Below are 16,919 nucleotides of genomic sequence, written 5' to 3'. Positions count from 1 at the left end.
AAGTATCTATCATGTGTTTCCGGTAAGGATAGAAAAATCCGACCCGAGGGCACGTGCGTAAGCCGGTAACGAGGCTTGCCGAGTTACCGGTCACGCAGCGTGCCTGAGGGTCAGATTTTTCGATCCGGAACGGAAAAACATGATTTTTCTTGCATACCTAAAATTATGAATTTGTGGAAAAATGACGTAGAAAAAACGAACTTTTGTACAATTACACCAAAAAGCGCGTGCGACGTTGGTTACCGACGTCATAGAGTAATTTTAAATAACTAAAAATAGCGTTTTTTACGATGAATTATTTTTGATTTTAATTAAAAGTCTTGCAAACATATATATTTGATTGTGCTTTATTGAAATGGCATACTATATCTTTCATAAACCATACTGAAATAAATGAAATAAGAAGTGGCGCGTTGTTGCGCGTGACTCATCTTACATGGGGTATGTAAGATGGGTTTTTCCAGCACTGGTCACATGACAGGAAACACACGTCCGGTATGCAAGAATATTGAATTCATCTGTTTAGCTGAACAAATATAACAAAGTCTGTCATGTTTTATGTATATATCTTTACAGATGTCTTCCAGCAGATGATGCAGGGTCTGAACAAGAGGCTGGGTGTTCAGATCCACCCAGCAAAGTGCAAGGCAATGCCTTTCAGGTTATGATGAGTGCCAGATCACAGTTGCTGTCATTGCCAAACAAACTAGAAATGTGTCCATAGGACAAGGATGCCCCCACTTCGGTTTTTTGTCACAGAAAATAAGCCATAATGATTTTTGAAGTATTTTTGGCAAAAAAGGGCCGTAACTCCTAAATGACTAAAGCGATTTCCATGACTATCGAACTTGATCAAGATATTATGGTCACAGACATGTGTTTAAAGTTTGGTGAGGATTGGACAAACAGTTTTCAAGAATTAGATCGGAAACAATCTTCGGGACGTATTTTTCAAGTCTTTTTTTGCAAATAAAGGGCCGTAACTCCTAAATGACAAAAGCGATTTCCATGGCTATCGAACTTGATCAAGATATTATGGTCACAATCATGTATGTAAAGTTTGGTGAGGATTGGACACATACTTTTCAAGAATTAGATCGGAAACATATATTTTTGAAGTATTTTTGGCAAAAAAGGGCCGTAACTCCTAAATGACTAAAGCGATTTCCATGACTATCGAACTTGATCAAGATATTATGGTCACAAACATGTGTTTAAAGTTTGGTGAGGATTGGACAAACGGTTTTCAAGAATTAGATCGGAAACAATCTTCGGGACGTACGTACGTACGTACGTACGTACGGACAGACAGACAGACGTACGTACGGACAAGGGCAACCCTATATGCCGCCACTTTGTGGGGGCATAAAAATCATCAAGGTGTATTTATTGATTGGTTTAAATTTTGTCTCAAAAAGCCAAATAAAACATTTAAATGTTCTTAATATTTTCAGTCTTCAATATGCAGTGGAGACAATTATTAAAAATTATTCTTTAAGACTTAAAAATTATTCTTTAAGACTTAATCTTAATCTAAGATGTATAGTGCTATGATAAAAAAATATTTTCCTCATTTAACACAAATTTTGTATAATTTACAGTAGTGGTGTACCTTTCGAGAGCGGGCTTTCAATGAAAGATGAGATGTATAACAAAATCATAGATATGATGGCGGAGAGATCATTGAAGTTTCACGATGCGAATAAGGAAGGCAGTTATTTCACACAGGTATGTTTCCAGTTGTAGTAATGTTTTATGTTTTTTAAGTTAAATTTTAGTTGTTTAATTGAATACTTATTACAGTCTGTAGGACAAAAAAGTTTGTCATTAAATTTGAAACCTTATCTTGATTCCCTCAAAACTTTCCGGGACATTTTAAAATACTTGAAGAAAAGCTTTAATATCATTTACTGTCTCCCTTTCTTTAATAAGTCAAGAGGTTCTGCTCAAACTTAGTGTATTTTTATAAAACATTCTTTTTTATTATTTGTTTAATATTACATGTAAAAGTATCAATTGAATGTTTTGTACAGGCATTCACAAGGTTCAGTATACATGTATTTCTTCGTATTTATATATATTCTAGTATACTACTTCCACTACTAACACTACCAACACAACCACTTCTTCTACTGCTGCTGCTGCTGCTATTTACTGTTTCTATTACTACTGATACTTTAAAATGTTCAATGTGAGGCTACACTTTTTCTGTTCCATTTGGAAACTGAAACTATTGTACTATACACCAGCTTTAAATAGTATTAATAAAATTTAAATTGATTTAGAAAGATTTCACTTACCTTTATAAAGAGAAAGATTTTACTTAAAACCTTTAAACATTTTTTTTTATAAATAAAGACAGAAGGTGACAATATTAAACTATTTGTTTGATATCAGATATATCGGTTTGAAATTTAACAATGTGTGTGTTTTTATATATAATATAATGTATTTTGTATGACAAAAGCTGCGTCTAATCAAACCGATCATCTGCTCTTTTTTCAGGTTCTATCCAACATGCTGTGGTACATCACCAATCAGCACAGTGTGATTAATGACAGAAGCAAGAGAGAGGCATCTGTGTCATCAATACCAGTAGCATTTGATGACTTCCAGGGCTTTAATGATCACAGGCGTAAAAAACTAAAGGCTCAACCACTTGATTCTTTGGGCCTTAAAAGCCAAGCTGAAGTCCTTTACAGTTTATGTACAAAGCCAATAATAAGAACTTCAGCTGCCTGGGAGAAAATGTACACAGATGTTAAAGGACTTGCAGACAGCTTATGGTCATACCACAAATATTTGCTGAAGCAATTGGAAAAGTCTGATCACAACAGAAACCTTGATCATCCGGCACGTCCCCTTGCAGAAAACTGTAGTGTGTTTACAATTCTTCAGACTGGATCAGAATTAAAGCCAAAATATAAGCCTCTTGACAAAGCAGTTAGCTTAGCAGACTACAATGAACCAGTCTTTTTTGATGAATCATTACATACTGATGTCCCATTTGATGAATATATTCAGAGGCTGCGATATTTTAAAGGGCTTCAATTGTCAGTTGATGTTGATGATATCAAGTACTGTCCAGGAGGAGCTATACTAACAACTTGGTGTTTTTTTAAAGCTCATGAAAATAGAAATGACATTCAAAAACAGACAGATGCAGCTACAAATATCCTAAAAATCAAACCGAAACTCCCTGAATATCATACACGTATGATGAAACAAAACTTCAAAAGGGGAATCAAGAATATTGCAAATATTCAACCATCTGTTCTTGATATGATTTATAAAGACCTAACATTAGATGCAACAGCAACTTCACATCCAGACACATAACTGAGGTTACAAATGATTGTCATGGGTGAAACTGGACTTCTCACTGATCTCAGGAAATTAACCCAGGACGCCCAACTGGTACATTTGATGAGTTCTTTTCCAAGCTCGGAGAAATCATTGATAAGAACACGGCGGCAGATGACAGAAGACATAGCCAGGCTCACATGTCCCAATACATGTCAGTGAAAGATCTTATATCACAAGCCAAAGAGAGATGTCCAGCAGGCACAGATATTCCTTCTTCGTCACTTGTTCGACTGCAGTTTATGCCTAGAAACCCGTATGCCAAGACTGCTTTAAGTTTCACATCTAAATTGCCAATTCAATACAAAATACAGCGACGTCAGTTGAGAGTTTCTCATCCAGATGACCATTACACATCTGCTTTGTTCAAATACCTTCGGAGTTTTGCTGTTAGACTGGGTAATGACTGCGCATTGTTCTTTTGCGATGACAAAGCAAAGGTACCATTTGGAGAGCCAAATATGGTTTTATCGACTGGAGTGCGGGGAAAGAAGACTTTAACGCCTTCAAGCAGTACCCTTGTAGCAGCTGATCATGATATGCACCATAAAGGCTCCTTGACTCCCTCGGTCTACATGAAATGTGATGTTCCGGATTCAGTTGAGAAATCATTCTACAGGGGGAAGGGGACAACTGTAATCAACGACTCCATCTTCCAGTCTTCGAATCCCATGTGGCATGCGGCTACCCTGGTCAGACTTGTTAAGAAAGAAGACAGCAAACCAAAGGTCCTGCTTAAATTTACTGATGGTGGAACTGATCATCGTAATACACTTGAGCACGTCAAATGTGCATCTATCTGCATGTTCAAGGAACTTGATCTCGATATGTTTGTAGCATGCAGATGTGCTCCCGGTCAAAGCTACACAAACCCTGCAGAGAGGATCATGTCAATTTTGAATATTTGTCTACAGAACTGTGCCCTTTCCCGTCAGAAATCGACTGATGAAGTTGAGAATTGCATACTCAAATGCAACTCGATGGATAGCATTCGCAAAGTTGCCGTTGACAAACCAGAGATCAAAGAGCAGTGGGAAGTAGCAATTGAACCATTGAGGGAAGTTATCAAGAACAGATTCAAACGGCTTTCCTTGAAAGATGAACCCATTGAAGCAATGTATCCAACAAGTGAGGAAGAAATGGATATTCTGAAACAACACCTAAACTATGTCTTTCCACAAATGAACACGGACAGGCTGGTAAAAGCTGAAACAAACAAGGTTGAGAAATATGCTGAGTGGCTGGACCTGCACTGCAAACAGAGTCAGTACTGCTTCCAAATTAGAAAGTGTGACAATCCCGAGTGTTGCAGCCCATCATCACTAGACCTTGAGTGGATTCCAGATCCTATGCTTGATGACAGCAAGAATCATTATTGTCCTTTCGATGAACTGTATGGTAGTGAAACAAGCGAGTGTGACCGCCCAACATTCCAAAAACCTACAGAAAGAAAGAAAGCAACAAAATTTAAATCCAGTATTGCAATCAATCCACTTACAAAACTTATCCAAGAAGATGAAACTTTGTAAGGTGATGCTTCTGTCTACACTGCACAAAATGCAAGAACCAGCATTGAATGTGTTGAATGCAACAAGCCAAGACTTGTCTACTCAAAATCTAGACTTAATGAAAGAACAAAACTTCAACTGGCTTTAGCTCTATCAGAAGGTGACTACACATGTGGTTCTCCACTGACTACACCTGAACACCCTCTTCATGGAAAAATAATTGTCAGAATGAACATTGATTGTAGCAGCCCCATGGAGACATCATACTTCAGCTGTATTCATTACAGTTCTGATATAGCTCAAACTGATCGATGTTATTACTGTGGTGTATCCGGTGCTGATACCGATGAAACACTGAAGCTCCAATTTCTATCCTATTTGTGTACTATGCAAAAACAAAAATTTTGAAACTGTTTGCATGAGACCCTTTGGTAAAAAGAAGTAAATTGAGACTGATTGCAAGTTTCTTGAAAAAAGAACATTAAAGAAAACTGATGCTGTTACTGATTTTATTGTTTTTCATAATACAGGCAAATAAATGTAAGAACACATGACAGCCACCTTTAATCACTGAAAGGTATATTGTAGTTTATAGTGAAGATTACCTTTTACTTGTTCCCCAATGATAACAATAACTTTCATATATAAAGCCTATATATATATATAAAAAAAAAAAAAAAAAAAAATCCCTACCAAACAATTTTTTTTTTTTGGCGTGACGATAATAAATCAGTTCCCTAAAAGAAGCTAAACGAAATAATCTGTCCGTTTCAACAGTTTTGAAGTGGAAGAGGGAGTTGTACATTAAATTGACCATCAACACAGATGACAAAAGGAACATTTTTTTTAAATATTTTGCACAGACCAATACTGGCTTGATCAGACTTCCTCAGAAGGTACTGTCAGTGTTACATATATATGCATTGATAAATACATACACAGCAGATGAGACAAGCAGCAAATTTTCAAGGATGTTATGTGGAAAATATGGTTGGTTTCTATCAGGGCTTCTAAAAGTTTGGAACCTCAATCGGTCCGGAACTGGCGACCCCCCCCCCAAAAAAAATCTGTTCAAATCAAATGTCCGATTAAATAGAAATGTCACACATTTTCACGACGTGTATTCTGTTAATATTTTTTCGCGATGTGGCAATTTGTAAGAGGGCTCTAGAGCCATCATAGCCGATTTAGATAGTCATTGATACAAGCTTAATTCAAATGAGATTCTCATCGAGTTCTGCGGCGTTTCTAACAAGAACGACTGCGATCGTAATTAACTGCGGCCGGCGGGAAGCGGTCAGACGACAAAAAGTGAAACAGTACATTATGATTTATTTGCTCAATGCTTCTACAGTGGGTCAACATTCAACTGAAAATCTTGAATAATAATATATATCTAGATTTATAATTGGGGCTTCAAGCTATAATTTTGATATCGACAACGAATTTGTCATTACTGTGAATTAAAATAACGTAAGCGGCGCACTCAGCTTTCAGACTCTGTACTTAATCAAGCGTGTCGCTGTTGATACCCTTATGAGTAGGTTAATTAATTCGGAACTTTAATGCTTTCGCGGATTAACAATGGCAATTGCATTTATCTTTAAATATCATGTAATGATCGACAACGACATAGCATATTGCCATGTGAAAATATGGACTGATTTTAACACTTAATCAGGATAGCTGCAAGCACATAATTTGTTTGTGTCTTCTGCGATCTACCAGCAGCTGGTCGCATTGGTCTGATGGTAACTAGGACACTTTTATTGGGGGTAATTTTGAATGTGTGAATGACCCAAGAATGTTTGTAAATTACAATTTTTACTGACAGTTTTGGACCGAAATTATAAAAAACATTTCGGACCAATTTTTTTTACATTTTTTGAAACTGAAATCGGTCTGGCTTGGTCAAAATCGGTCCAGACCGGCAAATTGCCGGTTTTTAGAAGCCCTGGTTTCTATGGCAATTAATTTCGGATTAGTAAAACCACGTTGTTTGCAGTGTTAACACTTTGAGGTGAATTTATCAGTTTTTAAGACTTTTTTAGCGAGTTTGAAAGCATCTACTCTAGTAATTAGTTTGTAGTAAAAAATGACGTCATAGCCTTACAGATACAGTCAAACCTGGTTGAACGGTCACCTGCTTTAAATGGCCACCTGCCTCAGGGCTTGACGCTTATTCTAATGCTTGGTTGCCGAAAGGGCAACGACAATGCCATTTTCACTTGCCCGAATTAATTTTTTACTTGCCCAACTTTTTTTGGACAATCTGAGCTATACCACAAATCTCATTTTATATTCATGTTCACCTTGATTGCTTTTACTATATGAAATGTTTATAAAAGAATGTATCTATTTTGGCTCAACAAAAGTGTACTTGTCACATAGTTTATCTCCAAAAAGCGTCTAAAATGTAACAAACAAAGACAGCTAAGCATTTAAAACAATCAGCTAGAATGGCCTCATAAAATAACTGTAAAACAAGAGGCCCAAAAGGGCCTATGCTCTACTGGCATGGCTTTTGTGGTCATATCAATCTACAGCATGTATGTATGGGAAAAGGCAACAGACATATAGTTTATGTTTTGAGTTTGGGTTACCTGAAAACGTAGCACGTTCAACATCTGAGCCCAGAAAGTATTGTAAGCAGATTAGTTGCATGAACTATTTTAATATGTGCCAAGTAAAAGTCATCTGACAAAAAAAAATGCTTTAAAAACTGTACTCATAGTAAAAATTTCCGTAGTTTTAAAAGTTAAAAAAAGTTGGTCAAAAGGTCAAAGTCAAGGGCATCCTAGGACAACATTGATCAATTTGAACAAACATTCACAATCATTTGTGCTGAGATGGATGCACGAACACACAAAAAGATTTTCAAACCTTTCCAGATTTATGTTTACCAAACCTGTGAACTCTGGGTGTGGCCAGTAATGACACCAGGTGCATAACTTAAACATTCACAACCAATTTTGTAAAGATGAATGCGCAAACTACATAACTTAAAGCTTAAAAATGGCCTTTGAGCTTTCAACAAGAACAAGGCAGAGTAATTCACAAAATCAACTGCAGAAGCAAAAAGCAAATTGTCTCTCAAATTCCTAGACTTGCAAATTGTCTCCCTTAACTCTAGACTTGAATTTACATGTACATGTAAACTTGGCTAAAAATAGAAATTGCTCATGCAGACCTGGCTAAAAATAGAAAGCATTTCTTTAAAACTTTCATGGCCCATAATCTAGGCATTTATGGGCGGATCTGGCTGGTGTTCGAAAGGAACCGAGCTCTAATGGATATCTAGATACTGTACAAGTTACATCGAGATACAATCAAAACTGAAGACTGTATCGTGTTCACAACCAATTGTTTACAGACGCACGAACGCACGACCGCACGGATGCACGACCGCACAGATGCACATACTACGCACACATTACCATCGCATAAGCTCTTCTGGCCTTTGGCCAGTAGAGCTAAAAACATTAAGTGTTGGGAAGAATCTTATTTTGGTACGATCCGGATAGGGTACAAATGTCCATTCAGCTTTGCTGTTATTTACTTGTGTTTGGTTAAATAATTTTCAATATGCTGAAATTTTGAAATCAAATGACATTTGAAATATCTGTCCTAAATGAATAAAATACCAATACATACTAGAAGGTTGAGAAATAAACTCAGAAAATTGTTCTGTCAAAATAGCGATCTCGCCGCATCTTCTATTTTGTAACATTGTAAACATGAGGAAAATACTGTAAGTAAACACTACATAAAGCAAAAAAAAAATGTACATTTTTTTTATTATGAACATTTCATAATTTGTTTTATAAATTATTTGTTAATGAGTCATGTTATTGATTTTCTTAGCGCCACCTTGCCATTGACCGTCTGCTTAAAAAATGGGGAGCCGTTTTTGTACAACACAAATATTAATAATTTTCATAATTTAATATATATCGCATTTTAACAAACTTAAATTATTTGATCAGGGTTTTCTCAGTGTACATTCTGATTGCTTGACGTTCAGCCTACCTGTGATGTTTGGATAATTGGATGATACATGACCCAATTATTGGATGAAGAGATAACCGATTATAAATAGCTAATTGCGATGTTCTGACAGCTGGAACAATGGCCAAACACTCGCCAATTGACAGATTTACATTGTGTTAAAAAACTTCAACAGAGTCAATGTTGTTTTGATGTTTCAAATAGGTGAAGCCGGGAATTTTAGGCGACCACTTCTCCCCCTCGGAAGAGCCCTATTTTGATTTGGTACAGCTCACATGATTGGCCAACGTTTCTGGACAGAAATATTCGAGCTCTATCAGAAAATATTCGGCAATCTCAGTAACATGTTGTTTAAAAAGAATGGGGAGGTGCTCCGCATGACCCGATTTCCAAGAAAACAACCAATGAGAGCATAGGTTTCGGTTTCATAAATACTAAAAGGAGATGCTAAATAAATGATGCAATATACTTTTTTTATCAGAAAATTCGTCAATCTGACGACTTTTTTTGTTACTGCCTGCTTTGGCAGGTAGATTCTTAAAACTACTGCCCACCTGCCAAAATTACTTGCCCCGGGCAATCCGGCAGTGGTTAATGTCGACCCCTGTGCCTTAACGGGCCACTCCAAATTCCTCCCGAAAATGTTTTTACTATATAATGTATGTGCATTAAGTGGCCAACTGTCTTACGCGGCGGCGGCGACTAATTTGTCCCCATGAAGCCATATAAACACTAATTAGCGGCCACTAATCCCTTGTCACTGACACTTCCGCTTATAAATTTTTCCAATACACAGCTTTAAATGCGTATAGAAGTTTACGGAAAAGAACGACGGCCTCGGGTATCTCCGTCATCCAATGAAAATGAATATTGCATCACACGATTGCCATGCGTGTTTAGTCATCGTGAAATCATGTTTATTACAAGTCGGTGAATGTTTTGATCAGAATTGACACTGTTAATGACACAATTAATAAGATAACTAAATAATTACGAAGTTAATTATTAAATACGGACAAAAACACTGGTTATTATGAATTCACAGTTTGCATTGTCATTCGAAGGCATGAAACGGGTACAATTTTAATTCACTTCAATATATTATTTTTCAAAGTGCGTTGATTTATATTTCTACGAACAGATATTTACAATGCATTGTTCTTCATATATATTTTTTAACTTTGATTATGGCTGAAAATAAGACTAATCGAAAGTGTTTGACTCTAAAAGAACGTGTCGAGTGTATAAAGTTATTGGAAAACGGCTGTAGTGCAAGAAGTGTTGCCAAGGTATTTTAACTGTGGAAGGACTCAAATCAATTTTTTACATAAGTGTAAGCGTGAAGATACTTTCTCCATCCTTGAATAAAGCTAAAGTGGTGGAAATATCAAACCTGGATTTAGTGGCCACCTGTCTTAAGCAGCCACTTTAATCATTTCCCAAGGGTGGCCACTTAATACATGTTTGACTGTCCACGCAAATCTCGTGATTACCAGGTTAAAACAAAGATGGCCACGAATCAATGTTGGTCGCGCTTTTAGGGACCAGAATGATATTTATTTTTATATCATAAAAGTACATAAATATTGCGCTAAATTTCACTGCGTAAAAAGCCCCTGGCGTAATATCAAAAATGCCTAGAATTCAGACCAAAATTCCCTGGGAAGCCTCTCAGAAATATGGCATTATGAGAAAAGGTTCGCTATTTGAATTTCCAGTCACTCGTTGACAGCTATTAAAGCTGCACTCTCACAGATTTACCAGTTTTACAACTTTTTTGTCTAGGAAAGACCAAAATTTTGCAAACCAATGATATAATGCACCAGACAATTGTAACCACGGCTCCCCCAGGTCCAGGGAATAGCGAGGACTTAGACTTTCGGTCCAGCCAAGCCCGAGTAAAATCCCCACCTTTTGGGGACGAACTGCTGGTCACCTCCAAATGCCTCCACACCCCAGGGACCATGGGTAAGGACCATTCCCCGCTATTTTTGGCGCGAAGACAAAATCTGCGCATTCACCCGGCACTGCAGGGCCACCTGGAAGGTAAAAACACAGTCCATTTCCCCGGCTATCCCCGGTATACCCCCGGACCTGGAGGCGCTGTGGTAACAATTAATTGACTGGTGCATAAGATTGCTGTCAGATCACAGATTTTCATATTTCTGTTCGAAAATTATTGTTTTATTGCTAAACTGCATAAAACATCAATTTTTGAACTTAAATTAGTCCATATAAGATGCCGCTTCAGAGTCGACGATTTTTGTGTTGGCGACTCTACGCGTCCATACCCCACTTGTTGTTTTCCTAGCCAAGATCCCAGCGCTAAGTATATTGAGCGCAAAGATAATGCGCACCTGTTTCAGTTAAACTTCACTAATAAAATGCGCATTTGTAATCAGATAGTCATCTTCAGGTAAGGGTATCAATATTTGGTAAAAATGTGAACACATAAATAAGGTTTTTTTAAAAGCTTTAATAAAACAAGAGGGCCATGATGGCCCTAAATCGCTCACCTGAGTAAAAGAGTTTAACTTTTGTTATCCATATAGCTTGTTTCTCAAAGAATATTGAAAAAGAGCTGACGAATGCCCCCGAATGTGACATTGACCTATGAACAAGTACATGAAAAGTTGATCTTGCCTTTACATGTCAAATACATATGGCAAGTTATTTTAAATTGCCTCTGAACATAAAAAATCACCCATACTTGACAGCCTACACTCTTATGTCCTCATATTCAGCATTCCATTGTGAATAAACACTTGTATGTATGTACTTAGGGACATGGGTCTTGCACACGACATGTCGTCTTGGTATGTTAAATACATGTGGCAAGGCATTTTAAAATCTGTTCATACAAGAGAAAGTTACAGCCCGGACACGACACCCTATACTCCATGTACTTATACGCAGCATTCCATTGTGAATAAACCTTAAGTGTGACCTTCAACTTAGAGGTAAGGACATGGGTCTTGTACGTGACCTGTCGTCTTGGTATGTTAAACACATGTGGCAAGTCATTTTAAAATCTGTCAATACAAGAGAAAGTTATAGCCCCGTCATGACAACCTTTACTCTTTGTCCTTATATATGCAGCATTCCATTGTGAATAACACCTTACAGGTAGGGACACGGGTCTTGCACGCAACACTTCCTCTTGATATGTCAAACACATGTAGCAAGTCATTTTAAATTATGTCCATACAAGAGAAAGTTACAGCCCGGACATGACAACCTATACTCTATGTCCTTATATGCAGCATTCCATTGTTAATAAACACCTAAGTGTGACCTTGACCTTAAATGGAAGGGACACAGGTCTTGCACAGGACACTTCGTCTTGGTATGTCAAACACACGAGGCAAGTTATTTTAAAATATGTCCATACAAGAGAAAGTTACAGCCCGGACATGACAACTTATACTCTATGTTCTTATATGCAGCATTCCATTGTGAATAAACACTAAGTGTGACCTTGACCTTAGAGTTAAGGGCACGGATCTTGCACACGACACGTCGTCTTGGTATATCTAACACATGTGGCAAGTTATAATAATATTTGTCCATACAAGAGAAAGTTACAGCACAGACACGAATTATTGAGCCAGAGACACAGAGAGACAGAGAGACAGACAGACAGACAGACAGACAGACAGACAGACGGATGGACGGACGTACAGTGCGATTTTAATATGTCCACCTTCAGGGGCATAAAAACATACTGATCAAACATGTTGCCTGGATAATCACTGACAGGACTTGTCACAGTTGCCTGCACACTGACAGGACTTGTCACAGTTTCCTGCACACTGACAGGACTTGATAATTGACTGCACACTGACAGAACTTGGTACAGATACCTGCACACTGACAGGACTTGATGGTTGACTGCACACTGACAGGATTTTGTTCAGTTGCCTGCACACTGACAAGACTTAACAATTGACTGCACACTGACAGCACTTGGTACAGATACCTGCACACTGACAGGACTTTGTTTAATTGCCAGCACAGTGACAGTGCCTGCACAGTGACAGGACTTTGTTCAATTGCTTGCACACTGAAATAACATTTAGTATACAACAAACAGTGCACCATCCAATAAAATCAATAAACTGCCTTAAGCTCTAAAAATCAAACTTCTGATCAGATTCAACACCTTCAATTAATATTTAGGCCTAAAAAAAAAATATGTCTGTTTCGGGTAACCCGACCCTACCTATAAAAATGCGCCGACCCTAACTATTTTTTTACGTTTCTGAGCAAAAAAAATATTTGTTAGCGAATAGAGAGTTACGAAGGGCGGATAAATGCATAATTTAATCAGAATTATTGTTTATATGATAAAACAAAGTCAGGCAATGACAGTAATGTAGGAAAGACTGCCATGTGCAAGAAAACACTCTGAACTTACGACAGATTTTGAAAAAAAAAATATAAAAAAATGCCTACCTACCCTACCTAGAAATTTTGGGAATGTTACCCTAAACAAACAATTTTATTTTTTTAGCCTTATCACAATTGCCCATCCAGGACATCATCACATTCCTTCTAATATATATTTTTTTCTTTAATATATAAATTATAAGTGAATACTAACACTATCCACACAGAAGATAAGATTGTAGCATCTGCATGAACAATAATCTACATGAAGTTCAATGGAAAAGGATGATTATTAAATTTATTTTTAAGTAAAAATGAAATTTCTTCTAAAGAATAAAATGTATAGTAATTATTTGAATCTATGAACTTAAAAAAAGAACAATAATTACCTCAGAAGTGACTAAGTCAAAGACTAAAATTTAAAACCTTGTTACTAAAAATAGAAAGTAGTGGAATTTCCAACAAAAAGGGAGACCATATAGCAAGTCTTGCTGCCATTGCATGATGAGTAAACTTTACATAACTATCAGATTTTAACAAAATGTATTTATAATGAACTTGTAACCCACGGGGTGAGGCCAATTTTTCTCCAAGGGCATAATTTGAATAAACATGGTAGAGAACCAATCAACAAATATTTAAGCACTAGGCTTCATAGTATTTGCCCAAAAAAATTTTGTAATTTTTCCTTTTAAAATAAGTTGCCATGGCAACCAGAGTTCTGCATGGAATTCATTTCTTTGAACAATTTTGAAAAAGCACCAACCAAGGATCATTCCTATGAAGTTTCATTAAAAGTGTCCAAGGGGTTTAGGAGAAGATGATGATTATAAACAATTGTTGACATTTCCTTTAGGTTGCCATGGCAACCAGAGTTCTGAATAGATTTCATTTCTTTGAACAATTTTGAAAAAGCACCAACCAAGGATCATTCCTATGAAGTTTCATTAAAATTGTCCAAGGGGTTTAGGGGAAGATGATGATTATAACCAATTGTTGACATTTTCCTTTAGGTTGCCATGGCAACCAGAGTTCTGCATGGAATTCATTTCTTTGAACAATTTTGAAAAAGCACCAACCAAGGATCATTCCTATGAAGATTCATCAAAATTGTCCAAGTGGTTTAGGAGAAGAATATGATTATAACTAATTTTTAACATTTCCTTTAGGTTGCCATGGCAACCAGAGTTCTGTATGGAATTCATTTCTTTGAACAATTTTGAAAAAGCACCAACCAAGGATCATTCCTATGAAGTTTCATTAAAATTGTCCAAGGTGTTTAGGAGAAGATGATGATTATAATCAATTGTTGACATTTTCCTTTAGGTTGCCATGGCAACCACAGTTCTGCATGGAATTCATATCTTTAAACAATTTTGAAAAAGCACCAACCAAGGATCATTCCTATGAAGTTTTATCAAAATTGTCCAAGCGGTTTAGGAGAAGAAGATGATTATAACCAATTGTTGACGCCGAACGACGGACAACGAACGACGGAAGGCAGACGCTGGACATAGACCGTTCACAATAACTCATCTTGAGCACTTTGTGCTCAGGTGAGCTAACAAATATATTTATATATATATGAACCAGGAAAACAGTCAAAAAAAAAATCAACATTATGAATAATGTATCGAGAATATCAATGTCCCGACAGGGGAGGTTACTGCATAGGATAAATATACTAATAGTGGCTAACCCAATATGGCAGTGAATTAAACGTTGACACAAGGCGATCAGCGTCAGATTTTCATGGAAAGTTATAAGTAAAAGGTATTAACCAGTATATCATTAATGTGTCCCTTTTATGTGTTCTTTTAACAATTCAGTGTAGTTGTAGAATAATAGTCGAATATTTTATTTTACATTGGTATAAATCGACTTGTGGCATTTTAGGGAACACAATAAATAACCAAATGTTAAAAAACGTTCCCTATACACGCCTTATTGTGGCTAAACTTAAATATATAAAAATCTGTGATCTAATTTTTTGTCAGCAGTTTTATATAACTATTTTCCATTGTTTTCGCAAAAATTGGCTCGTTCCCTGGCAAAAAAAAAAAAAAAAGTCAAAATGTTCAATCTGTGAGAGTACAGGTTTAAACCGCCGCTTTAAATGCCATTCAAAACCAATTTGTGATGTCTCATTTTTGAACTTTCAAACTTCATGGTTATCAAATCCTTAATTATTCCACAAAATAATGTTCGAAACCAGTTCAAGTCATCGACAAATGACAAAACATATTTATCATACGAGAACTAATGTAGAACGGATTTCATACTAGTCATTCTAAAATGCCGTCCAGGTTTTTTTTTAATGCAGGTTAACCATCATTAAAAAAAGCCTGGACGGCATTTTAGAATGACTAATTTCATACTTGAAAATTATGCTACCTTTTACGTCAATTCGTGGCCTAGCGCCGCCCTAGCCAGCGGCCCCCCTAATTTCGGCAATATTATGCAACTCAAAAATTGTAACAAAATAACTCACCCAATCCGAATTCGTCTTCGAGATTGTCTTGAACAACGTTCTTGTTAATCGTCCCTATTCGTTATTTTATCAAGAGTACTGTATCGTACCCGTTCTTAGCCAAACCGGTTCGATAGCCGCAACTTAGTCGATTAGTGATCGTCACACACAGCTTCATAAGACCAAGTCACAGGATACGGCTCTGTACGTTTTTTATAATAAACAACATCAAAGCGCTGAACATTCGTGAACAAATAAATAATATGTTTAAAGACTAAGCTGTGTTCTATTCAGCAGTCATAAGATAAACTATCGAGGTGTTTCTAGAAGTTCACCAGTGATTGCCACTGACTGCGTACAACGCGAAAAACTTTATGTCTCATTGTCTTGTTTCACTTTATAACCTAAAATGTAATACATGGTTTAAAATAGATTGTCTGGCATTAAATATAAATGCCAGATCTTTGGCAGGCGATGTGTTTTTCAGTAGCGTATCCATATGATACATGGTTGTATGTAGCCTCAGATCACGATCGGAAACATTCGGAACTCATCGGCCATTTTTTCAAAAACAACCTCGGATGTATGCCGGTACATCTGTTGAAGTAGTCCGTATTTTTTTAGTAAAAGCATTAATTAAATGTAGTGTTTAAGAGTTGTGTTCATTGCTCTCAGTTTAAATTGATTCCCAGTGAAGTGTATTATTGCAAACATAATTACGATTCCCAAGAGTTTTAAAGTCATAAATTTTAACTACTAAATAAAATTACTACGCGATCTATTTGCAGCGGACTTAAACGTACCACTTTTTAAGTATGTAAACCGTCCATATACATCCGAGGTTGTTTTTGAAAAAATGGCCGAGGAGCTCCGAATGGATCGGAAATTAATTGAAATTGTATTCGGAGCTTCTCTGGGCGATACTACTTCCCGGTCCCGGTCTCATCCGATACCCGGTCTCCTCCGGTCTCTGTTTTCAAAATTATCGGGCGTGATCGAGAAGATGTGAATGACCGCGGGGGGTAATAGGATTACAAAAGATTACAGTTGATTAAAACATTAGATATTGGATGATAATTATTTCACCATTTAAATCATATGTTATATCAATAAAACAAGTAATAAATTAAGACAAATATAAGAACATAAAATATGCACATGTTCTAAAATTAATGTAATGA

The 16,919-nt window shown here is 36.7% G+C and overlaps 2 protein-coding genes across 10 annotated transcripts in view; one reads left to right on the top strand and one right to left on the bottom strand.

Annotated features, from left to right (window-relative positions):
* Window positions 1-16,600, bottom strand: part of LOC128236126 (mucin-5AC-like) — a 144,446-nt gene extending 127,846 nt beyond the window's left edge. The window contains exons 1-3 of one of the 9 annotated variants that reach the window (XM_052950990.1): window positions 16,542-16,600; window positions 15,760-16,142; window positions 10,791-10,918 (exon numbers count right to left, since the gene is read on the bottom strand). In XM_052950990.1, coding sequence (XP_052806950.1) covers window positions 10,791-10,858 — 68 coding nt within the window. In that variant the 5' untranslated portion in view covers window positions 10,859-10,918; window positions 15,760-16,142; window positions 16,542-16,600. Of the gene's footprint in view, window positions 1-10,790; window positions 10,920-15,759; window positions 16,488-16,541 lie in introns of those variants that run through there. The other 8 variants (XM_052950992.1, XM_052950989.1, XM_052950991.1 and 5 more) reach the window with 8 other exon arrangements.
* On the top strand, window positions 1,693-5,352 carry LOC128236127 (uncharacterized). Its single transcript, XM_052950999.1, has 3 exons — window positions 1,693-1,728; window positions 2,034-2,044; window positions 2,506-5,352. Exon 3 carries the CDS (start codon window positions 3,504-3,506, stop codon window positions 4,890-4,892), a length of 1,389 nt encoding a protein of 462 aa, XP_052806959.1. The 5' UTR covers window positions 1,693-1,728; window positions 2,034-2,044; window positions 2,506-3,503; the 3' UTR covers window positions 4,893-5,352.
* Window positions 16,601-16,919: the final 319 nt, after the last annotated feature.

Source organism: Mya arenaria, chromosome 5, assembly GCF_026914265.1.
Source record: "Mya arenaria isolate MELC-2E11 chromosome 5, ASM2691426v1".
In the NCBI taxonomy this organism is placed as follows: domain Eukaryota; kingdom Metazoa; phylum Mollusca; class Bivalvia; order Myida; family Myidae; genus Mya; species Mya arenaria.
Note: the sequence above shows the minus strand (reverse complement) of the source record. Positions and strands in the feature narration are given on the sequence as shown.